The sequence below is a fragment of the Salmo salar genome, chromosome 10 (assembly GCF_965601325.2).
Source record: "Salmo salar chromosome 10, fSalSal1, whole genome shotgun sequence".
NCBI lineage: Eukaryota > Metazoa > Chordata > Actinopteri > Salmoniformes > Salmonidae > Salmo > Salmo salar.
The window spans coordinates 25,635,402-25,661,124 of NC_138300.1; the positions used below are offsets into that span (position 1 = coordinate 25,635,402).

The window sequence follows — 25,723 nt, forward strand, 5'->3', positions numbered from 1 at the left end:
TCTCAGCCCAGCCAGCCGAGGAGCCGGAATTTTGGCTTTTTGCAGCTGCGTAACGTGCGTCTTTTACTGTTGACATATTTTTCAGCTGCCTGACCTTTCCCATTCATTTCTTTTTTAGTATCGTAACATTTATTTGACGACAACCTGACCTCTACTGTACTTTTATTTTTCCTGTCATCTAATTTTCTCTCCCTTCATCCTTCTCTGTCCTTGCGTCTTACTTTTCCACCCCTCTGAATCCCTGTACTTTTTCTGTATGTGTTTTACAGTTGGCCGTGGTTGTTTATCAGTTTGAGAGCTGTGCGTAGTGTTTGACAGACAAGACTTAAGGCTGTCCTCTGCCCAGCTCTCCTCAGCGTAGCCTCTATCTATCAGACTGTATATAGGACACTTTAGTGCTCCAGCACATAAAAGGATGGCTGTATTAAATTAAGTTAAATTAAAGCCAGTGCTGCAGCGCCTGATTTTCTCATGCTCAGCTATTTTTTTCTGAATGAATTAAAAGAAGAATGATCTCCAAGCTGATTTAGGGCTCTGTAATTCTGCAAGGACTTTCCATTGTGTAATCAGAGCAGGTTTACTGTGTATTTCAGCAATAACCCAGATTCAGGCTTAAGATGTAGGAAAGTCTGTCTTGAAATATATAGTATAAACAGGATTAAAGCAGCCATTTACCAGCCAAGCCAGTGCAGACAGCACTTGCTTTGTTTACAAGAGAGGTTAGCTATCTTGAATGTAAATTAGCGGTCTCTGCAACTTATTCTGAATAAATTAGGATTATGTTTAACAATACCATAGAACTCATTAGATGGTTGGATCATTTGGCCAATAAAAGTTTTCCGTAGGATTGGTTTCTATATGGAATCTGGTCTAATGGATCAGTCCTCTTCTATTGACTGTATTTTTTGGACATTCTCCACAACATCCATTCTAAATGTTAAACAGCGTAGGGAGTTTGTGGGTGGGGAGGGCTGCTGGGGCTCGGTCGATAGCTGTAACTCAGACTGTCTGCATGGGCAGAAATGAGGGAGGGAAAGAAGCGAGGCAGAGAAGTGCAAGCAAGAGGTGGAAAGAAATCGAACAGATGGGGAGAACGTTTTTTGCTGTAATATCTCTGCATTGGCTATGTTCTTGTCATTCCCAAAAATTAGGTTTGAAATTGAATTGGCGATGTGAAATTGATTGGGGTTGCTGAAGGGAAAACCGAGATGGAGAGAGAGAGAGCGAGGCAGACAAAATGAAGGGAGATCGGTGAGCTCGCTAGCTCTGTTGCTGGGGCAGAACGCCATTGTTTGGTTTGTTCTCTCGGCATGTAGGCCTTGCCAGCCAGGCTCTAAGCTCAGCTGCAGTGAGCAGAACAATCTTACCACACAAACACTGAGACATAGATGTACACTGAGACGTACCAGCAAACGGTACCAGAGCGTCGGCTCTCGGACCAAATGGATCTGAGACAGCTTCTACCCCAAGCCATAAGACTGCTAAATAGTTTATTACATGGTTACAAGGACTATTTGCACTGACCCGATCTTGCACTGACTTTATGCACACTCACACGACTATACTGAGTGCACAAAACATTAGGAACACCTGCTCTTTACATTTACATTTTTTTGGGGGGGGGGGGGGGGGGGGGGGAGTGACAGACTGAGCAGGTGAATCCAGGAATTTGCTGCTGCTACTCTGTTTTTCATTTTACTCATTATTATCCATCCTGATAACTAGTCACTTTTCCCAGCCTTCATGTATTGGTATATTTGGTATTTTATTAGGATCCCCATTAGCTGTTGCAAAAGCAGCAGCTACTCTTCCTGGGATCCACACAAAACATTAAACATAATACAGAATTACATAATATAGAACATCAATAGACAAGAACAGCTCAAGGACAGAACTACATAAAAAAATGTAAAGGCACACACACCCTACATATCAATGCATACACACAAACTATCTAGGTCAAATAGGGGAGCGGCGTTGTGCCTTAAGGTGTTGCTTTAACTGTTTTTTTAAACCAGGTTTGCTCTTTATTTGAGCAATATGAGCTGGAAGGAAGTTCCATGCAATTAGGGCTCTATATAATACTGTAAACGTTCTTGAATTTGTTCTGGATTTGGGGACTGTGAAAAGACCCCTGGTGGCATGTCTGGTGGGATAAGTGTGTGTGTCAGCTGTGTGTAAGTTGACTATGCAAACAATTTGGGATTTTCAACACATTGATGTTTCTTATGAAAATAATCAGTCTCTCCTCAACTCTTAGCCAAGAGAGACTGGCATGCATAGTATTTATATCAGCCCTCTGATTACAATTAAGAGCAAAACGTGCCGCTCTGTTTTGGGCCAGCTGCAGCTTAACTGGGTCTTTCCTTGCAGCACTGGACCACACAACTGGACAATAATCAAGATTAGACAAAACTAGAGCCTGCAGAACTTACTTTTTGGAGTGTGATGTCAAAAAAGCAGAGCATCTCTTTATTACAGACAGACCTCTCCCCATCTTTACAACCATTGAGTCTATATAGTTTGACCATGACAGTTTACAATCTAAAGTAACGTCAAGTAATTTAGTCTCCTCAACTTGTTCAACAGCCACACCATTTATTACCAGATTCAGCTGAGGTCTAGAACTTAAGGAATGATTTGTACCAAATGCAATGCTCTTAGTTTTAGAGATGTGCATGCCCAGTTTATTGCTTCAAACACATGCTTTGTTTAATGCCAGTGGCAGGTCATTGGTAAAAATAGAAAAGAGTAGAGGGCCTAGAGAGCTGCCCTGCGGTACACCATACTTTACATGTTTGACATTAGAGAAGCTTCCATTAAAGAAAACCCTTTGAGTTCTATTAGATAGACAGCTCTGAATCCATGATATGGCAGAGGTTGAAAAGCCATAACACATACGTTTTTCAACAACAGGTTATGGTCAATAATATCAAAGACTTGTGCTGCATTTGTGTCAGTGCAGTACATGTTGAGTGCCCTTCTCTATAAGTGTACTGAAAGTACATTTGTGTACTTTTTGCATTTGTGTCAGTGCAGTACATGTTGAGTGCCCTTCTCTATAAGTGTACTGAAAGTCTGTTGTTAATTTGTTTATTGAGAAATAGCATTGTATTTGGTCAAACACAATTTTTTCCAACAATTTGCTAAGAGCTGGCAGCAAGCTTATAGGTCTGCTGTTATAACCAATAAAGGCAGCTTTACCACTCTTGGATAGCGGAATTACTTTGGCTTCCCTCCAGGCCTGAGGACAAAGGCTTTCCTCTTGGCTCAGATTAAAGATATGACAGATAGTAGTGGCTATAGAGTCAGCTACTGTACCATCCTCGGTAGCTTTCCATCTAAGTTGTCAATGTACATATCTACTTCAAATACCTCATACCCTTCCCTGCACATTGATCTGGTACTGGTACTCCCTGTATAGAGCTAAACATTTGTGTATTCTATTCCTTGTGTTACTATATTTATTTTTATTATAATTTTTTAACTCTGCATCGTAAAGCAAGCATTTCATGGGTATGTCTACACCTGTTGTATTTGGTGCGTGTGACAAGTAAACAGATTTGAGAGAGATCACAAGAGACAGCCACTGGTGTCAGGGCACAAGCACGAGACATTGTTTTATTTACCTGCATTTTTCAGTATCATTCCAAACTAGTAAAGCGTGCAGTATGCTTCAACATACCACAACAAGAAGTAAGCTTCGTATATATTCATGTTTTAGGAAACATATAGGGTACTGTGGTTGAGGATAGAATTTGAGTGAATTATCTATTATACAGCAGTAAGAAGGGGAGGTGTTACTCCAGCCAGACAGAGCCTAGATGAGCTTTGCTCCAGCACTGTCAATACTGCTAAAAAGTGCATTACTGTGATTACCTTGTTACACACTACAGAGAGGTTATTAGTTATAAATTGGATTTGAATTGACCATTCAATTCCAATTCCATTTGAGATTTCACAGTAGAAAGTTGGTCTGACCGGTTTAATCGTTACAAGGTAGCCTTCTCTATACCAATGACACAGATGGCAAAAGCTTGATTATCTTCATTAATTAGTGCATTATCACTACATATTAAAGCCTCTCATAATGGTTCATGTTTATTAAGTTATTCTTCCTAATGGCTCCAGTAAGGGATGTGTTATTGAGAACACAGCAATGTCTCTGATTCATATGAAATTCTTGCTCTCGGTTGTAAGGGAACAGACCGGTCATAATTGTTTCAGTATTTTGGCCTATGCTGTCCTACTGTCACATCATCATAGCTTGGGTGCTAGTTCCTGCCAGAAACAGAGCTGCTGGAGAAATAGCTCCTCTCACTGAGTGACTGATGGGAAATGGGTTTGGGAGAAGCCAAAGGTTTTCTCTCCAAATTAGCCCAGGCACCAGGGTAACTGTGAATAGACAGCCTTGCCTCCAAATGCGTCTCTTGGCTTCCTCTGTCCACTTCAGCCTGCTGTTGGCTTTAGCCAGCCGCTGTATTTACAATAATGTCATGAGATCAAAATGAAACCAAATACTGGGAGCATGGTAGAAATTCTAATTCACCAGCCTTGTGGTTTTCCTGTTATGGGAACATGTACACTGTACAAATGATTGTGTTACAACAATGAATCTCTGAGTTACGAGTATACTTGCATCATGGACCATATCTCTGATGGTGGGGGACTTTTATGAGTAATTGTGGTCAGTTTACGACAGACAAGCATGTGTCCCCTGGTTGGACTGAGGAGGGAACCTACTTTGCTTCCCAGGTGCTTGTAATGCTGTCTTTTCTGTGTTGTAATTTAACTGTGACTCACTGTGATTCCAGAGTAACTCGGCTAGAATGTCTTTCTCGTTAAGTCACTTCTTTAACAAAACATTCTCTCTTTCTCTCTGCCCCCCCCCCACACACACACTCTGTGCATCTCTATCCCTCTCTCTTTATTTCTGTCTTTTTCTCTCTTTCTCTCCCTCTGCCAACAGCAGTTCACTGGCACTGCTCTGTCTTTTTCTCTTTCGTCTCAAGGGGTGATTTGGCACAGGGGCATGCTGGCACTGTTCAACAGGGTTAGTTGTACTTTGTGTGTTCTTGCTCTGGGCGAGAAAGAGAGCGGGAGGGAGGGGAGGAGTGAGTGAGTGAGTGAAAGAGAGACGGGAGAAAGAGCAATCTAAAATGGCTGCCAACAGCAAACTCCTCTGCACATGAAATGTCTGCCAAAAAATGATGTTATGTTGAGCGATCCCTGGCCAGAGAAATAACTTACTTGGAAAGAAAATAGCAACAACAAGGGCCACGATAAATATGTATTAATAGTAAATGTGTAAAGATGAGGTCGGGGAATATGAGGGAGAGGATAGAGAGAGAGATAGGAGAGAGAGTTTTTCGGCAAATTCAGAAAGTACGTAATAATACATTTCCAAACTGCTTATATTGATGGAATGTGAATAAAAAAATATAAAATAAAAAAATAACAAGTTTAGGGCCAGGGTGGGGTAGTAAGAAGATCAGTTTCACCCTTATTGAACTTTGGTCAAACTCACGAGGGGACAGCTGCAATGGTCATTTAATATCCGTTCTGACATTTATAAGTTTATCACGTTTAAATGGTATTGCAGAGGTGTTGGTGATTTGTTCATTAACTCTTACAATCCTGGAATGATAAAACCATCAAAAGTAAGATATTACTTGAAAATATAACAATAAGATTTGAACAGTTAACAAAATGGCCGTCAACTACCTTCGTAGGGAAAATGGATGGTGTCCTGCTTCGGCCATCGTTTTATTGCATCATCATATGGTATGATGCCCTGCACCCCCACTCTCCCAAAAACCGTTAGAAACCCTAATATAAACTTTGTTCTAAAATATATGAAAGAAAATATGGAAACTATGTATTTGTTTTCCAGAGCATTGTCTTTGTGGCATTACGGGTCTTTGTGTGTGCCAGTCTGTCTAGCCTAGTCTTGCTCTCGTTCTCTCTTTCTTTTGCTCATTGTGCCAGCAATTTTGGCTGAGGGCATATTAAAAAGTCTAATCAATCCATGTAATATAGCCTACACCTGCACAATAAGTGCATTATTTATTTTAGACAGGTCTAAAGAAGCATGATATGAAGAAAATGTAGTCTGTTTCAGAAGAACATAATAGCATTCTCTGAGTTGTCCTTATGTTAGGTCCTGATGTGGCTATGCCCAATGGCTGTGGGCTACATTAGGTCATTTAGCAGACAAGATTTACTTAGAATTCCGTGACATTATTTTATAGTATGAAGAATACAATTGAACAAAGCTGAATAAAATATAAATATTTTATCCAAACGATTTGAGGGTGTGCGCACATGCAGCTATTCTGTGTTGAGCGGTTAACAAAGAGATAGGTATTCCTATATGCTTAATTTAGGCATATTAATGTAACTTTAGTTGGGCTATATGTTTTGATTTTTAATACATTGTAAGGCTGCATGATGCGACTCTAATGATGATTTGAAAAAAAGTCGCTTGAAAGGCATGAGCTCTGCTTTGTTATTTGCGCAGGTTGTACACACTACATCAGTCTCTCATTCACAATTTGACAAGCACTTGATAATGCCTCGAATTCCACGTAATGCACCCTAAAAAAATCCATGCCTTTTGCGGCCCGGAGTGCTGCGTTGTGCCCTTCACCCTGAGTGTGCTGCGCAATTGGAAGCGTCTCTCACTCACACGGCTCTCTGTCACGTGATTGGGTCTTTCTCACAGGCTACAAGTTAAGACAGACACATCGGGGATGCAACCGCACGCGTCCTTATCCAATGCATAATGAAGATTTTTTTTCGTCAGTCAACAAGATGAGTAGACCTAACAAACAACAAAAGCACTAGCCTATGTCAATCAGAACGTTTAACTTAAAATGTTGATAAACTATTAGGCTATTTCTTCACATTAGAAGCACAGCAGTGCACACATGGTAGTAGGCTATAAACACAAATGTTCCATTAGTGGAAAACACCATTATCAAAAGTGACTGCAAAAGCATGTAATGCTTTTATAATAAAGCTGCATTTTTATGGTGAAAATGATCTTCCCCAAACTTGAAACTCACACGCTGCTTGTATGCCAGTTAGGCTCTACACCCCTTGTAAAGCAGATTAATGTGGTTAATTTTAAGTTATTTGGTCACTTTAGTTGTGAAACCAACCTTATTAAAACATATAGGCCTATGGGCTAGGCTACATGAGGTGTGCAACTTTGATTAGAACGAGTTGCAAAAAAAAAGGCATTGTTTATGCTGTGCATCATTCGCAAGTGATAATATATCATTCACAAGTGATAGGCTAATATTGTCACCCATCAGACTATTCTTGTTTTAATCTTGTCTTTACATATACTAAATAATATGTGTGACATTTACTTTGATTTAGAATTGACCATTATCGTGCACCTGTATCGAAACTGGGGCAGTGGGAAAAAATACATGTCATCTATGCACTTAAATAGCAAATGGAGGACGCTTTTCCCCATGTTTTTTTTTTCTTCATCCCAGCCATATAGGCTATACTCCTGTTGTAAATATAAGCAATGTGCGTAATATTAGGAAAGTTGAGAAATAAATATAATAGGCCTAGCCTGTTAGAAGCTGATGGGATCCTCCTCTTTTTATTAGTGGCCATCACTCTGTTTTCTGCCGCAATTGCATAGCATTGATGTCAGAGTGTTTAATGGGACAATAGAGTGCAGTTATCAAGTTTGGTAGGCTACTAATGACCAGCAGCAGCATCAGAGCTTGGAGAAGCCTAATTACCGTGTCTAAACGGTCATGTGGAATTTGACTGCCTTCATGACTCGTGACCGTGTGTGTGGTGGCTAATTCTGCATTACCAAATTAAAACATCTTAATTATCTATGTTACCCAACTAATTCTGATTCATCCACCACAACCGCCGGGGTGGCGGTAATACGGTCACCGCAACAGCCCTATGTCTGGCTCACTTGTCCAGTGTAGAGGGAAGCAGGGTGCTTGTTCTAGTGACGGGGAGTCAATGTGAAGATTTCAATGAGGCGCTCCCTCCACAGGCTCTAAACTCCAACATGTGGACCATTGTGGAATGTTTGTGGCTTTGATCTGTGAGTGGAGTCATGCCTATCTGATAGAAGAGAGCCCCATTTATTTATCTTTTAGGTTTTCACTGCTGTTCACTTGGAATGCCAGCCAGACTCTTTGTGGTAAATCTAGTGTTCTTCTGGTTTGGACCGCACATTATTGATTTACTTGGATTATCTGCATTTGCCAGGTGTCAGTTCACACAAATAAACGTTGTTTTTCTGGTTGGATTGTGTGGCCTTGCCATTGTTGTGACGCTTCACTGAGTGTACATTTTGGCAAAACAACTAAAATAGCCTGCCAGAAACCTTTTTTGCAATTGGATTAGAGTTACATTTCCTAAACAAGAAAGTTATTAAGTGAGGTATTTGGGTCATGTTTCACATTGAAACCCTACTTGTTACAATAGCTTTAGTACTATCTATTTAATATAGTGCTTAACCTTTTTAATATTTATTATTATTATTATTTATTTTTTAATATTCACATTATTTCTCACTAAATAGGTTATTTTCTTGAGACTGTTTACAACTACTTAAACACCCTTAAATGAGCCTTTTATGTGGTAAGACAAATGATGCTGGGTTTAGACTTGTTTCTGACCCCCCCCCCCCCCCACCCCCTCTCTGTCTGTCTCTTTCTACCCCCTCTCTCTTCCTTTCATTCCCTCTCTTCAGAGTCAGAGCAGAGCAGTAGCCCACGCACAGGTATTGGGTCAGATCAGGAGGATAGCCGAGCTGCCACCATGGGTAAGGGGCCCGATGGACTCTCTCTCACACACACACACACACACACACACACACACACACACACACACACACACACACACACAGACACATCCAAATACCAACACACACTGAATTATTCATACACATTTACACACTACCAGACAGTGACATAAGCTTTGAGATAGTTATTAATTCAGTACTCACAGACACACACACAATACCTTTCACTGTAATATATGGAATCCAATATATTACAGGTTTCTATCAGGCTAAAACATTATTTAAATGTGTTTTACTGGCTTGCTGATACTCTGCCATTTGTTGTGTCCTTTTCTTGTGATGTCTCTGAAAAGTGAGAAGTTACTGTGATGCTTGTTGTATTATGTCATAGAACTCTCCATGGTGACTCATCTCTGTGTTTTCCAGATGCTCCTGAGTTTCAGGAAAGCTTTGTGACGTCAGGAGTTTTTAATGTAACAGAGCTGGTGCAAGTGTCCAGAAGTAAGATTTTTCACCTTTTTATTAAGCTACTCGTGGTTTTATATATTTGTGGTTGAATGGAAAAATATAACAAAAATCCATATTTTGTTCTTAAAACGTAATGTGTGGCTACTTTCATTATAACTTCCTAGCCATAACTTACACATCAACATGCTTAGGAGCTGGACATGTGTCACATAAACTATGGTGATTAAAGTTCTGACAGCCCTCTTCAGTGAAAACATTGCTAGCTCACTAACTCTGGCCCTCAGGCAGGGGGTGGAAACTCCCAGCCTCTCTGGCAGTCACACTGCTCCCCTCAGTAGCTGAGCTCCTAGTCTCTGCAATGCTGCGTGTTTCACTGCAATTCAACCATATCCCCATCAGATAGATACACAGAGGTAGGAAACACATGGATGCTATAACAGGCTAGATGATAAAGATGGTAGGGAATATCCAGGTCCAGGATTGCGGGAGATACTAACGTAATCCACTTACAGCATTAATCATAGACAACATGCAGAGTAAACCTCTCCTTGCTGTCTACACCCCATCAGACACTCAATAGGATTTCTGACTGGGAATCAGATCATATGGCTTTAGAATGACATTTTTTATGACTTCCTCGTCCTTTATGTCGTTTTATCTGTCTCAGGGTTGATTTTTGCAGATGTTATATCCATTCAATATTTTCTATTCACATTGCCAAGGCTATGTGCGCTGTACTGCATGCTCTGAGCTCAGTCGTTGGCTGGGGATGCTGTGCTCACCAGGCCTGGCATTAGCAGTGAATTAGGGCCACATTAACACAGCCCCCACATGGCCAACCAGCCTCTAATCACTCTGTATGAATAAGCACCCTCTCCCAGCCACACACAGGCTTCACTGGTCACCACCTGAGATCTCCATTCACTTACCCTCCAATCTGACTTGTCATTTGCATCCGTTATTTCATTAGGTTAAGAAATGGAGTTGAATCCGATTTGAAAGAGGGCTAATGTGAAGGGAGCTGAAGGGAGAGAAGCTCGGCCATCTGTCACATGTAATTGATCACATTTTCAGTTTTCCCAGTGATATGCCGTTCTCCAAAGGGTCAGTCTTCATCGGTCATTCAGTAAGAGCAACAAGCTCTGATGCGCGTACATTCACGCACACACCACAGCTGACAGCTGATGGGGAACGCTGTAGCTACAATTATCAAAACTAAATGAGTGAGTGAGTTATTATTGTGCATAGGGAAAACATTTCACTTTACGCCTGTCAAACAGGCTCTCTGTTTTCCATGTCACGCCTTGACTGACTAATTGGAAGGAAACGTAGTTAAAGACTTCAATTAACCACCTGCCATCTGGTCTCTCTGGGGAAAAGACTGCTATTTCAGATTCACTCCCTCCACTCCCCAAATCCTCAGCTGCACATGATGCTATGCTATAACAGCTATCACCTGCACCTCTGTTTATGTGACACATTCAAATTCATATCACAAACTCCACAACACTTGTATCATGTATTTACGCTAATATCAAAGCGTGTGTTTTAAACCCCAAGCGGCGATGATTTTAGACTACGTAATTAGCTTATTTAACTAATGTTACTTTTAAGTGCTTTCTACTGTATTTACCCAGGCCTCATATGGGATGCATATCCTATGAGACATTAGCCGCTTTTTAGAAGTTATGAATTCTCCACTGACCTACTTTACCAGTGTAATTAAACAGAACAGAATGTGTTGTTATTACTGCTTTGGATCACCACGGCTATCCAGCTCAACCATAGAAATAGAATCCCACACATTGACTTAAAGGGGGATTCCTGTTCTAATAATTATGTTTCTATGCGTTCAACCACCCCTGCTCATGTTTGGAGATCCCTCCATGGTTATTCCTTTTTGGCCAGAGTTTCCTGTAAGGTGCACGTGAAGGACTTTCTACACTGGAGATCCATGAAACCTCCCTTTGTCTTGTGTTCCCCAGCGTCTCGGTACAGTGTATGAGTCAGGGAGAGATTGATTGCCTGGGGAGCTGTAGTGACGCCATCCCACTGTTAATAAGCGTACCTGCCCTAACAAATGGGACATTGTTCTCCAAGCTCACTGTCTCCCCACGGCTCAGTACAGTATAGTACACACTAGCGTAGTATACTGCAACAACATCCCTGACCACTCCAGCCTGATCACAGCACAGTAGCAGGCAGCCATTAATGCACATGGCCATATAAATGACATTAGTGGAAACCTGAGAGGGGAAATGCGGTAAATGCTGATAGATGGCTGCTACATCCTCATACTGTTGTCCTGAGAGTTGAAGTGCAGTAGCAGACTGCAGCTGGGATGGTCCACTTTTTGTAACCTCTCGCTCAACGTCAACAAAACGAAAGAGCTGATCGTGGACTACAGGAGACAGCAGAGAGAGTACTCCCCCATCCACAACGACAGGACCACAGTGGAGAGAGTCCAAAGCTTAAAGTTCCTCGGCGTACACATCACTGAGGACCTGAAATGGTCCCTCCACACCGACAGAGAGTGGTGCGGTCAGTCCAATGCATCACCGGGGGCACACTGCCTGCCCTCCAGGACATCTACAGCAGCCTGCTTCACAGGAAGGCCAAGAAGATCATCAAGGACCTCAGCCACCCGAGCCACAGCCTGTTCACCCCGCTACCATCGAGAAGGCAGAGACAGTACAGGTGCATTAAAGCTGGGACCAAGAGGCTGAGAAACAGATTCTATCTCCACAGCTTCTATCATCAGACTGTTAAACAGTCATCACTAGCCAGCCTCCACTCAGTACCCTGGCCTGAACCTTAGACACTGTTACTAACTGGCTACCACTCAGTACCCTGGCCTGAACCTTAGAGACTGTTACTAACCGGCTACCACTCAGTACCCTGGCCTGCACCTTAGACACTGTTACTAACCGGCTACCACTCAGTACCCTGCCCTGAACCTTAGACACTGTTACTAACCGGCTACCACTCAGTACCCTGGCCTGCACCTTAGACACTGTTACTAACCGGCTACCACTCAGTACCCTGGCCTGAACCTTAGACACTGTTACTAACCGGCTACCACCCAGTACTCTACCCTGCACATTAGAGACTGCTGCCCTATGTATATAGTCATTCAACACTGGTCACTTTAAAAATGTTTACATACTGCTTTACCCACTTTATATATACACTGAGTGTACAAAACATGAAAGACACCTTCTCTTGGCATGTTATAGGCTGACCAGGTGAAAGCTATGATCCTTTATTGATGTCACTTGTTAAATCCAGTTCAATCAGTGTAGATGAAGGGGAGGAGACAGGTTAAAGAAGGATTTTTAAGCCTTGAGACAATTGAGACATGGATTGTGTGTGTGTGCCATTCAGAGGGTGAATGGGCAAGACAAAATATTTAAGTGCCTTTGAACAGGGTATGGTAGTAGGTGCCAGGCGCACCGGTTTGAGTGTGCCAAGAACTGCAAGCTGCTGGGTTTTTCATGCTCAACAGTTTCCTGTGTGTATCAAGAATCGTCCACCACCCAAAGGACATCCAGCCAACTTGACACATCTCAACTGTGGGAAGCATTGAGGTCAACATGGGCCAGCATCCCTGTGGAACACTTTCAACACCTTGTAGTTTAGGCCCCGATGAATTGAGGCTGTTCTGAGGGAAAAATGGGATGCAACTCAATATTAGGAAGGTGCTCTTAATGTTTTGTACAGTGTGTGTACGTGTGTGTATGTGTGTGTACGTGTGTGTACGTACGTACCAGACAAAAGTTTGGACACACCTTCTCATTCAAGGGTTTTTCTTTATTTTGACTATTTTCTACAGTGTAGAATAATGGTGAAGACATCAAAACTATGAAATAACACATATGGAATCATGTAATGAGAAAAAGTGTTAAACAAATCAAATATATTTTAGATTTTAGATTCTTCAAAGTAGCCACCCTTTACCCTGATGACAGCGTTGCACACACTTTGCATTCTCTCAACCAGCTTCATGAGGTAGTCACCTGGAATGCATTTCAATTAACAGGTGTTCCTTGTTAAAACTTAATTTAAGGAATTTCTTTCCTTCTTAATGCGTTTGAGACAATCAGTTGTGTTGTGACAAGGTAGTGGTGGTATACAGGACATAGTCCTATTTGGTAATTGACCAAGTCCATATTATGGCAAGAACAGCTCAAATAAGCAAAGAGATACGACAGTCCATCATTACTTTAAGACATGAAGGTCAGTCAATACAGAACATTTGAAGAACTTTCAAGTTACTTCAAGTGCAGTCTCAAAAACCATCAAGCGCTTTAATGAAACTGGCTGAGGATCGCCACAGGAAAGGAAGACCCAGAGTTACCTCTGCTGCAGAGGATAAGTTCATTAGAGTTACCAGCCTCAAATTGCTGCCCAAATAAATGCTTCACAGAGTTCAAGTAACAGACACAACTTTTCAGAGGAGACTGCGTGAATCAGGCCTTCATGGTCGAATTGCTACAAAGAAACCACTACTAAAGGACACCAATAAGAAGAAAAGACTTGCTTTGGCCAAGGAACGAGCAATGGACATTAGACCGGTAGAAATCTGTCCTTTTGGTCTGATGAGTCCAAATTTGCGATTTTTGGTTCCAACCGCCATGTCTTTGTGAGACGCAGAGTAGGTGAACGGATGATCTCTGCATGTGTGGTTCCCACCATGAAGCATGGAGGAGGTGTGATGGTGTGGGGGTGCTTTGCTGGTGACACTGTCAGTGATTTATTTAGAATTCAAGGCACACTTAACCAGCATGGCTACCACAGCATTCTGCAGCGATATGCCATCCCATCTGGTTTGGGCTTAGTGGGTCTATCATTTGTTTTTCAACAGGACAAGGACCCAACACACCTCCAGGCTGTGTAAGGGCTATTTGACCAAGAAGGAGAGGGATGGAGGGCTGCATCAGATGACCTGGCCTCCACAATCACCTGACCTCAACCCAATTGAGATGGGATGAGTTGGACCGCAGAGTGAAGGAAAAGCAGCCAACAAGTTCTCAGCATATGTGGGAACTCCTTCAAGACTGTTTGAAAAGCATTCCAGGTGAAGCTGGATGAGAGAATGCCAAGAGGGTGCAAAGCTGTCATCAAAGCAAAGGGTGGCTACTTTGAAGAATCACAAATATAAAATAAATGTTGTTTTGTTTAACACTTTTTTGGTTACTACATGATTCCATATGTGTTATTTCATAGTTTTGATGTCTTCACTATTATTCTACAATGTAGAAAAAGCCTTGAATGAGTAGTTGTGTCCAAACTTTTGACTGGTACTGTATATATAAATTCCGGACTGTGACGTTGCTCGTTCTGATATTTCGTAATTTCTTTCTTTTTACTTTTATGGATTATTTGTGTATTGTTATGTATTGCTAGGTATTACTGCACTGTTGGAGCTAATCTGCGTACGCAACCAATAAACTTGGATTTGATTAGATTTTTGAAGTACACATAACACAATATGTTTGCTCACAGAGCGACACACTTCTTCAGCTGCGTTGTGAGTGAGCTTGAGGATGGTGTTATGTCATTTATGTAGATATTTAAGTGTTATTCCATAGATAATTGATGTCTAATTGAAAGTGTGGTACAGTGTGTGTTCCTCCCCTGACTGACCTGTCCCCCCTGTGTGTTGTGTGCAGCTCCGGTGGTGACAGGGGCAGGCCCTAACTTTTCTCTGGGAGAGCTGCAGGGGCACCTGGCCTATGACCTTAACCCCTCAGGGGTGGGCATGAGGAGAACCCTGCCCAGCACCTCCTCCAGCGGGTCAGTACCCAGCCCCGAAACACACACACACACACACACACACACACACACACACACATCTAGACTGAAAATGAATATACTGCATATAGTTCAAATAGACATAACACTCAGTTTGTTTGTACTCTACCCTGCGAATAAACTCACATTTAGAGTGAATGTTAGAATACATTCCATATTAACAGGAGGCTAAGTGAATGGCTGGATGTGCAACCACTTGGCAGATGACAGGAGGACTGTATGGTTGTTTTTATTGGTGCACAGAGAGCAGTATCCTGGTGTTGAAAGCACAAGACCTTCACTACAGTGACAATGGCTGTTCCTCATGTGATTTATCTGGGCGTGTGCAACACTGCCAAAACACAAGCTGTGACTTATTGTCTTATTTTTCACTGGAAACGTCAAGTAAAGCTGGGACAAACTGAGACCGTAAATAACTGGTTTACCTGAGAATCCTGGAGCTGCTCAGTTTCCTCCCGGCCATCTCCAGGTTGCCGGTGTTGACCCACTTGTGTACTGTGCGTGTGTGCATACTTTATACACAGTTTTGAACTGTCAATATGTCACATTGCCTTCCCCTTATTTCCTCCTCCCTCTCTCCCTTTGTGTGACGTTCAGGAGTAAGAGGCACAAGTCAGGCTCCATGGAGGATGATGTGGACACCAGTCCTGGAGGGGAGTACTACACCTCTCCAAACTCCCCGGCTAGCAGCTCCCGCAACTGGCAAGAGGATCTGGAAGGAGGTGAGCATCCCCTCTGGGCTTCCACACAAACTCTTAACTATTATATAGTTTTGACAAGGACAGTGCTTGTTGCTCATCAGTTAGTACAAACTCATGATGTCATGCTGAGGACACTGGCTATCCTCCAACTCTTCAGTAATTACAAACGGTGACTCAGTTCTGGTGTCCCTCTTAAATGTTCTTCATTAGGGCTGTCGAGAAACATCAACTCGTACTTTTCACAGTGGGGAAACAGCTGAAATATCAGGCCGTACTTTCACTTCAATTACCTTGAAAGCCACTGACACAGTGCAAAAGAGAAAATGATAAATATATCATGTTATAAACAGAAAGTACGCAGCTTCAAATTTCCCAAATTGAGCCTGAAGTCGTAATTAATTAATGAACCAACATTTTTTGTGAAAGTCTGCAAAAAGTCAAGTGGCCCAAGGTACCTTGGAGCAGAATCCACAGATGCAACGTCGCAGTAGCTTCCTTCTTGCTTTCCTCTCACCTCAGGTTCACCTATCAGTTTGCTAGTATGGAATAATATTCCTAACAAAGATATTTAGTAAACAGGAAAGCTACTGTGGATCTCTCATCTAGATACAAGCAATCGTTTCAAGATGATTGTATAAAGCAGTATTTTAAATATTGAAATGGCATGTGCCTTTCTCATGGTCTTGTACAGTATGACCCTCATCCCCCAACAGCACTGACCTGGTTCTGGTAAAAATAGGATGAGTAGGTTACAGCATGCACAGTGTGGTCCAATGGTTGAGTGAGTGAGTGTGGGACAGAGTAAGTGGTCAGGTAGTGGGTGTGCAGAGTGAGTGGGGCCTGCCTAGTAAGTGCACTACACACGTGTGTACGAGCCACGAGGCAGCTCTCTCATCATGGGTTGGCAGCAGTAAGTGGGAGGAGGATCAACATCTTTACAACAGAACTGTTACCAGAGTTTTTAACACACTGTGTGTTGTTCTACCAGGGGGGTTCTCGGTCTCCCATATGATCTAATGCTCTTAAACTGTGGTGGACTCTTCACGCTACGCTAATAGAGTGTCCAGTGGCCTGTAAAGGGTCCTGGTGGTGTGTCTGGGGGCTTTGTGGTGCTATTAACCAGAGTGGCCCCGGCTGGGCCCCGGGCTCCAGGAGGGCCCCACAATACAGGGACCCTGATGCTGACACCAGAGCTGTGGAGGTCAACAGAGCAGAGCAGGCCCCTCTCCCCCCCAGCTCCAACCCCGTCAGAGACCCTGCAGGAGTCTGGCCCAGCCCTCCTCGTGTCGTGCTCACTCTCTTCCTGTCTAGACAGCTCTAACGAGCTCCTCTTTAACGACCCCTTCGGATGATTGCTCTGAGATGATGGGGGGGGCTATAGGCTGTGTGAGAGGAGGATGTTTGTGCACCTACCCCAGGTAGAGGTGGTCTGGGGAAGCTTGTCTCTATACTAGGGGAAGCTTGCGTCAGTCTGCAGTGGGGCTACTGGATTGGAAAGGGTAATGCCTGGCCTCCTGTAGAACTGTGGTTTGACCCCTGGCTCAGGTCACCAGCACTACCAACTCTCAGTTAAGGAGGTTTAAGCCGCACTTACATCTCATACTCTGTAGACTTTGTTCAAAAGATACATTCTCAAGATATTGTAATGTAAATATTAATATAATGTGTCACTACAGTAGGTAGATGTGTGGGTTGGCCTAGACCCTTGAAGACTGAGCTGAGTGGTCAGTCAGATTAGTGTGATCAGGTAATTAGCGTCAGTGCTGTAATGGCTGCCCTTGCCTAGCCCCCAGCACTAAGCCGGACGTGCATGTTTATCCTATGAGCAAGTCTCCCGTTGAACCTCAGCTTGCCCTCTGACATTCCTGAAAAGCTCTGGTTTACTCACTCCACTCTGAGACAGAGGGCTGGGGTAGAGCAGGGGAAGAGGAAGCTGTCAAACAAGGCTTTCCCCCTCTCTCTCTGTCTTCCTCCCTCTCTCTCAATCTCTTTCTCAGAAAACAATTAGAGTGAGGGGTATAAATGTATAATGTGTGAGAGAGAAACCTCCATCACTCCATGACTGACTCCCTCTGTACGGCATCACAGTAAGAACTTGTGTACTGTGTGCTCCACCACTCCTAAGAAGGAAACAAAGAGCTGTGCAATGTTAATACCCTAATGTATAACAGGCCCGAGCTGGGTGGAGAAAGGGTTCCTCACGCACATTCTATGTGCGATAGCAAACTAAACACGGAGGAGGAGGAGGAGGAGGAGGAGGAGGAGGGTTGCACCCTGCCAGTAATACCACTGCAACAAAGATGCATTTGTTTAGCACATCTAAGCAACTCTGGTATCAGGCACTGCAGGCCTCTTGGGAATGTGAGTGATCTACCTAGACTAACCGGATTTGGGGTAGGCCTGACCAAAATATAACATTGATTCTGATCCTGTTGTTTCCCCTCAATGAGGAAGTTAGTTGGGAGCCCATGTGCTCACTGCAATGTGCTGCAGCACTGAGGACTTACTTGGTCTCCTCAATGCACCCTGCCACCCTGTGGTGAGTTACTGTAATTACAAAAGCCATGTAGTAGCAGATTCAATTGGGCAATTAAATGTAGGGTCTTTTCAATAGTCTTCTCCAGACAGGCATTTTTATTATGGGAGTCCTAGTGGCATCAGTAACACCCTCTGTGTGTCTCTGTGTCCAGGCATGTCCCCTGGAGTAAAGAAGACAGAGATGGACAGCCCGTCTCCTCAGGAGAGCTCCCCACGTCTCGGCTTCACACAGCACCACCGGCCCGTCATCGCAGTGCACAGTGGTCAGTACACACACTCTTATGCAAATCACATTCACAGGAGACGTCTTGTCACTGTTGCCACAATACATCACCCTCACACATGCACGTCCCCAAGGATGGGAAATGTTTATAAAAATATCAAAAAGGTCTGAACTGTCAATAAAAAAGAGATGACGTGTCGTACTTCTCCACAGCTAAGTTTCAGTATGTAGTGTCTCGTACGGAGGTTCATCATCAACAGCAACACTATCTACATAGTTCCACATTTTTAATGCCTGTATCTGTTGAGTTAAGCCTGATGTAGGCTCTGACTGCAGGCATTATGCTTTCAACAAGACCAGCTTCCTTTCAGGCAATGCATTATTTGAGGTTTTAATTGAACATCCCGTGAACAGATAATTTGTGACAGATAATTTGTTGTGGAGTCAATGAAGAGTAATCGATGAGCAGGTAGTGTCACTAGCGGTTCGGGTGGGGGGGGGCAGTGCCCCTGTGACAACAATTTTGGACCCCCTTGTGGCCCCCCTAAATGTGCAGTATGAAATAATTTTTACATAACACATTTTTGCTATCGTTCTTTTTTTACATCCGTTTTAGACAGTGGCAACGCGGAACATGGTCTTTTGCCTGCTAATGCCTGCAATGCAGTGAAGAAAACGATATGACAACAATAACGTCTAATGTAACTGGCCCCTCTAACAGTACAACTGGCCCCAGCTTGGCCCCCTAGTTGAAATGTCTAGAACTCCCACTGGGTAGTGTTCCCCAGCCAAACGTTTGCTGGATGATGCATGAACAATTAAAGCCGCTATTAAAATGAATTGGCCGTGCATCCTCATATGTCAGCTAAATTAGCGCGTGGTGCTGATAGAGTTGCCGTACTAAATGTGAAACACAAACTCTTGCAATAGGTACTGTACCAAAGGAGAGGCGCAAAGACTGAGTCATTTCATTACATGTATATCCATTTTTTTCCCGTGAAGAGTGGTTGTATTAAAGTCACTGAGTGTAGAGAATTGCACTCACACGGAATTATAATTTTGTTTTGCAGAACCACACATCTTTCAATGTCACTTATATTATCTCAAGCATACCATCATTTTGGAGCATGAACAAGTACACTTATTCAAATATTTTCTCTCTCTTGTCCCTCTTTGTCTCCATCTCTCTTTTTCTTCCTCTCCCTCCCTCCCTCTCTTTCTCCCTTCTCTCTCTCTCTCTCTCTCTCTCTCTCTCTCTCTCTCTCTCTCTCTCTCTGTGCAGGGATTTCTCGGAGTCCGCACCCCTCCTCGTCTTTGCACTTCCCCACCACCTCCATCCTGCCCCAGTCCACCTCCTACTTCCCCCACACCGCCATCCGCTACCCGCCACACCTCAGCTCCCAAGATCCGCTGAAGGACCTGGTCTCCCTGGCCTGTGACCCGTCCAACCAGCAGCCCAGCCCAGTGAGTCCAGCCCATCTAACAACTCTAACTAAGGCCCAGAGTTTGTCCTGGTCAGGTCATGTGGTCAGTAAAACTCCTGACCCTACTCATTAATCACTGTCATACTAGATAGGAGTAGAACCCAGCAGCGCCAGGTTACAACTGAGCCAGCCACCAATGCTGTCACTCATTGATGTGCAGAGAGAGGTGGCCTCCAGTTCACCATGTTTAATGTGTTCATCTAGTAGAACCTGTAGTATTGTGACATCATGTCGGGCTGTGATTTCATGGCCAGCTCTTCAGTTTGAGGTCATGTTAAGGGAAGTTCACTCACTCGGGTATATTTCCCAGGGGGAATGTATTATACGTTTGAGTGGGTTATTCAGAGAATTGTGTTATTTCCATTTGTCATTTAAATTCACCTAATCGTTTGTTTGATATTAAATTCCTTCATGCTTCATGTTTCCTATATCGTCACCCTGTCTCAGATGGCCTGGTCCCCTGTGAACAGTATGATATGCCATTTCTCCCCCACCATGGTCTTTACTGGCCAGGGGATATTCTACTGTAGGTGGTGTAACCTGAGAGAGAAGCAGCCCACAGCCATGTAGGAACATAGTAAACAGCTAGAATCAGGTTTTCCTCACATAGCTGCTACTCTTCCCCTCTGCTCCAGACTGCAGACCCTCTGTGACTCTCAGAACAATTAACACTCACCATACTGTATCTTTAAACATGACAAAGGAGAAAGGGGCGACAATTCGATTGATCTGAAGCCATAAAATCATTGTAATCACTGTGTTTTAGCCAACTTCTTAGATTATAGTTTTTTCAATGTATTGGCTGGCTGGTAGTACAGCAGTTGTGAATCCCCCGTCACAGAGAGGAAAATCATCCCAGAGACTTCCTGCTGTGTTTAGACTCAGCCTGCTGGCCCTGGGACCAGCTCAGATCCTCAGACATGGTTATACTCATTATCCATTTATGACACACAGCTGAGAGGACCTGCCACTGCACAACATGCAAATGACCCCCCTCCCTGCTTCAATAATGCCGGCATTACAAGCCAGGTTGCTCAATGAAGCTGCTGTACTGTTGCTGTTTTCACTTGGAAAGGAGTGGACGGGTGGAGGGAGAAGGAGATCCCTGTACGTCTCTAGCGGTGATGCTGAGGTTGGCAGAGTGCACGGCCTGGCGCAGGCAGGCAGCTCACAGAGGAAAGAGGAGAGACATTTATCAGGAGTGCCCCCCAGCAGCAACCACGCTGGGCTCTGCTCAGCCCAAACTGCAGAGTCATTGAAATTCCCCCTGCTGCAGTGCGACTGCAGCCAGGCAGTCACAAAGGACGAGCGCATGGGACCACAATGTAGCTGACTCATTTGCTCATCCATTGTTGTGGAGGACAGTGAGTGTGCACTGCAGTCCTCTCCTCTGGGGAGGAGAGAGTCTCTGAAAGCCATGCCAGCCAGTAGAAGAGCAGCCATGGATGGATGACTGGCTGAGCAGTGCAGTCCCCTGGACATCACTCATTCCCTCTCCCCTCTCTCTCTCTGTCTCCCTTACACACACACACACACACACACACACACACACACACACACACGCTAATGGAGAGGGAAAGTGTGTGTGTGAGAAATAGTTTGAGAGACCGGGACAGTGCAGTGACATCTACAGTATTATATAATCTGTGCTGCAGCAGTGAAGCATCCTCCTCCTTTCCCCCTCCTTCTCACCATCCCCCACTGTACAGCTGACATGTGCCCCCATCTCTCCCTTCCCAGCTGAACGGCAGTGGTCAAGTGAAGGTGCCCAGTCACTACATCTCCTCCCAGATGCTGGCGCCTCCTCCGCCCCCTGGAATGCCCCGACTGACGCTGCCCTCCGACTCCAAGTCCAGCACCACCACCTCGGACGGGGGCGCCAACTCCCCCACGTCACCCAGTAAGTGGGCCGCTGGTGAGCCTGCTACTCCCAGCCCCTAGGTCGTCAGTGACAATAGTTTCTAAGTGCATAGGGTTGTCATACAGACCCATCGTACTTATTACTGATTCATTACCTGAAGGACGAGGCTATAGTCTCTCAGTCCTTTATAAGAGAGGGGGGAGAGAGGAAACGTTCAGGCATTGCAGTGCAACTCCTACTCCCATCATCATTAATCATGATTATTTCATTCAGAGAGGACAGCTCTATATGCTTTACTGAGGACGCTTTAACAATACCAATAAATCCTCATGTGACTTTGATTGAAGTCTCTGCTAAGGTCCTTCACCACGCCAGCTTCCATTAGCGATACATTTTCTTAATCAGTATTGGAAAGTTACAGTACAAAGTTTGTTGGATGCTGACAGGAGTCCACTGTTTCAGTGAAGTGAACAGGGCCTACCTGTCAACAGATCAATATGTCAATCCACAGATCACTGTCTAATTGATAGGATACTAAGTTCCATTACATTGTACCGTATGATCAAGATAAGTTATGACCAACAATGGTTCTGATGAAGGGACTGAGGTCTTGTATTGCTGCACAGTATTTCAAAATGATGCATATACCAGAATAAGATGTCAGTTTCAGTTAGTGTCTGAAGGTCGGGGAATTCCCTTGAAATAACTGTGTGCATGACACATCTGCCATTCTTAACAATCTGGCACAGGCTGCTAATTCAGTTAACAAGAGATTAAACACATATATTCATTACTGCCCAACCTGATTGACATAACAAGCCTTTATGTTATAAGAGTGTCCTCTCTCTCTCTCTCTCTCTCTCTCTCTCTCTCTCTCTCTCTCTCTCTCTCAGCATACTCAGCTCCTGGGACGCCCCCTGCCAACCGCTCCTTTGTAGGGATCGGACCTCGAGACCCTGGCGCACTCTATCAGGCACAGGTATACAGCACTTCTAACTTTACAGGAGAAAAGCAACTTTGATTTCTATGTTTGTTACACACTACGGATGTCCGTAACTGTACATAACTCACGCTCATGTTCACATAGCCACCACAGGGAATGCTACTGAATTAGTAACAGTTGATGAAAGGAATATCTATACACTGTATTACAGTATATTATGTAAATCACTCAAATAATCCTAATCACTATGATTGAAGAATTTTGCTGATGTCAGACATACTGTATATAGGCCTCTGCTCTAATGCTCAAAGCAGCTTAGAGCTGTAAACTCTCTCACCCCCTGGCTCTGTTCCTCTCGCTAATATCAAAGCCATACGTCTATGTTCAATTATATATCTGAGGGCATTAGCTAGGATTTGCCTTAGGGTCCGAATGTTTACAGCCAGCCCAGGACCCTTTTGATATAACAGGGCTTTTGGCTGTGTGTGAGAGATTAACACGGCCTAAGAAATGTCTCTCTTATTCAAGCTTACATTTACCTCAGTGTGATCGTAGATATTCAGTGTTAACACTCATGGATTTCTCTTCCATTTAGGGATAGTTGAGGCTTGAATTTTGTCAACTTTGAAATATGAAGTTGATCTCACCAAAATACCAACGAAACAAACACATTACCTCTATATGTCCCAATGTGGCTACAGAGCTGAGGCATTTTGGGGCTTGCTGCTGCATTGCAGTGCTTCCTGCTCCATAAAAAGTGCAAGTGCACCTCGGTGAGGGGTGTGATGATGTAGAGGAAGAGAATGAGAGAGACTGCTGAGCTAGGAGAGGTGTGCGTGTGTGTGTGCGCGTTTTTAAAAATGTAAGAGGTGAATTAGATGTGAAGTAAAATGGCAGAGTCATGTCATCTGGCCAGTAGAAACATGAAAGAACGCAGGGATCATGCACATGCAATAATTACAAACACATTGGAATGTAATAACACAGGGACAATGCTACACCCCAGATTACCTTTTCTTTTGTTGTAACCCAACTCAAAAGTATAGAGAGAAACGACTTTGTAGTGTTAATTCTGCCAATTGTCACAGGATATCTAGTCTCTGTTGCATAGTCCTGCTGCACTCATAGGGGAAGTCTTTCTTTGTCAGAGGAAATCCTTTTTCCTTTGCTCTGTGTCGTCTGGCCTCTTGTGGGCCTCTGCTCTTTCAGCCCTGCTCAGAGAGAGGAACATAAGGGAACCGAAGGGGGATGGAGGGGGCCTTATGAGCCTGCTCCGGGGATGGTCACGTCCAGGGCTGTCTGGTTGCTAAGGGAAACCAGACATGGTGTAATTGCAGGATGAACTTGAACTTCAGGGAGTGTAGAATAAAAAGTAACAGCAGACCAAACTAATGCAAGCCCTGTCCAGCGCCAGTCATTCATCAGCTAGCGGCCCATCCACTACTCAAAAAAGTTGGGATTGATTGCGCAGGCCTCGATTGAAAACCTGCTCCAGCACATGCAGTGTGTACTGTGTGTGTCTGTGTCACTATTGTTTACATTTTAATTATCTTATCATTTTCTTTTGGATAGCGGTACAGTTTATTTTTGTTTTCAGAAACATACGACCTCCTAACTCAAGGCAGCAGTGTAATAGAGTAATGTAATGTCGGTGAGTATTTAGTACAATAGTGTGCTGCGTTGAGGAGACATCTGGGTAGCTGTTTTGCTTCCCTCAGACTGTGCAGCTCTGTCCCAGACTCCCAGCCCTGTATTTTCAGAATTATACTTTCCCCTCCTGGCGAAACGTTTTGCAAGAAACAAAATATTATTTTTGGAGTGAGAAACTCACCACGGTTAACCTTGATTGGCCGTGATTGGTTGTCTGTACCGTCACTAAAATGTGCTTTTGGTTTCGTGTATAATATTCAAATAATGAAGTCTGTTAAATAAGTTGGCATGCAACGAGTACTGAAAGAAAAGTTGAACGCCTTTCCAAAACAACAGAGAGAAATGGTAAGACTATCTTGTTTTATTTCCAGCATTTTTAACCTGCTCCTTTCCCTAAACGTATGTCATAGGCGTCGTAAGGATTGGACCAAAACGCAGTGGGTATAGTGCTCATCTTCCTTCTTTATTAGAGAGAACACTCAAACAAAATAAACAAACGACCAAACAGTTCCGTGAGGCACACGGCTATACAGAAAACAACCACCCACAAACCCAAAGGAAAACAGGCTGCCTAAGTATGGCTTCCAATCAGAGACAACGAAAAACACCTGCCTCTGATTGGAAACCATACTCGGCCAAACCTGGAAAATGAAACATAGAAATAGAAAACTAGAACCAAAATCCCCTAGAACCAAAAAACCCCAAAACACACAAAACAAACACCCCCTGCCACGCCCTGACCATACTACAATGACAAATGACCCCTTTACTGGTCAGGACGTGACAACGTAATTCCTATTTACGCGTAATTCACCATCAAATCATAACATTTTAAGGGACTTAAAGGACTTAACTTTAAGATGAGATCAACTTTTTGTATTCATTTATTTTTACATTAGTAGGCATACTCATTACCATGTTACACTGTTGAGATTCATCATTCATATGGATGAATGTATTTTCTAGTTGTATCGGTAGTAAAGAAAGGAGTAGTGGGGGAGGGAGGCTTCCCCCAAGAGGACATAGTGAACTACTGCAGTGAACTACTGCTTCACTGATGGCGCAGTGTCCCCTCCCTTCATTGTTGTTCAAAGTTCATTCATAATCATCACATGAATTGTTACAACAGTAGTCCTTGAATAATTGATGGGTTTATTTTGTTTATGTACTGTAGCCTCACACTTTAATTTAGCCCTGAGTGTGTTTTGGTTTGGCCTGTATGTTACTTAGTTGGACTGTAGGTCCAG

The 25,723-nt window shown here is 43.6% G+C and overlaps 1 protein-coding gene across 7 annotated transcripts in view; it reads left to right on the forward strand.

The window, feature by feature from the left end:
• LOC106613851 (nuclear factor 1 C-type) overlaps positions 1–25,723 on the forward strand; it is a 117,706-nt gene that overhangs the window by 77,643 nt on the left and 14,340 nt on the right. For 2 of the 7 annotated variants that reach the window (XM_014216530.3, XM_014216528.3), the window contains exons 3-10: positions 8,744–8,815; positions 9,221–9,295; positions 14,935–15,058; positions 15,674–15,798; positions 18,468–18,578; positions 19,821–20,065; positions 21,763–21,937; positions 22,777–22,862. In XM_014216530.3, the coding sequence (XP_014072005.1) occupies positions 8,744–8,815; positions 9,221–9,295; positions 14,935–15,058; positions 15,674–15,798; positions 18,468–18,578; positions 19,821–20,065; positions 21,763–21,937; positions 22,777–22,862 (1,013 nt within the window). The remainder of the gene's footprint in view (positions 1–8,743; positions 8,816–9,220; positions 9,296–14,934; positions 15,059–15,673; positions 15,799–18,467; positions 18,579–19,820; positions 20,066–21,762; positions 21,938–22,776; positions 22,863–25,723) is intronic. The other 5 variants (XM_082956833.1, XM_082956834.1, XM_082956835.1 and 2 more) reach the window with 5 other exon arrangements.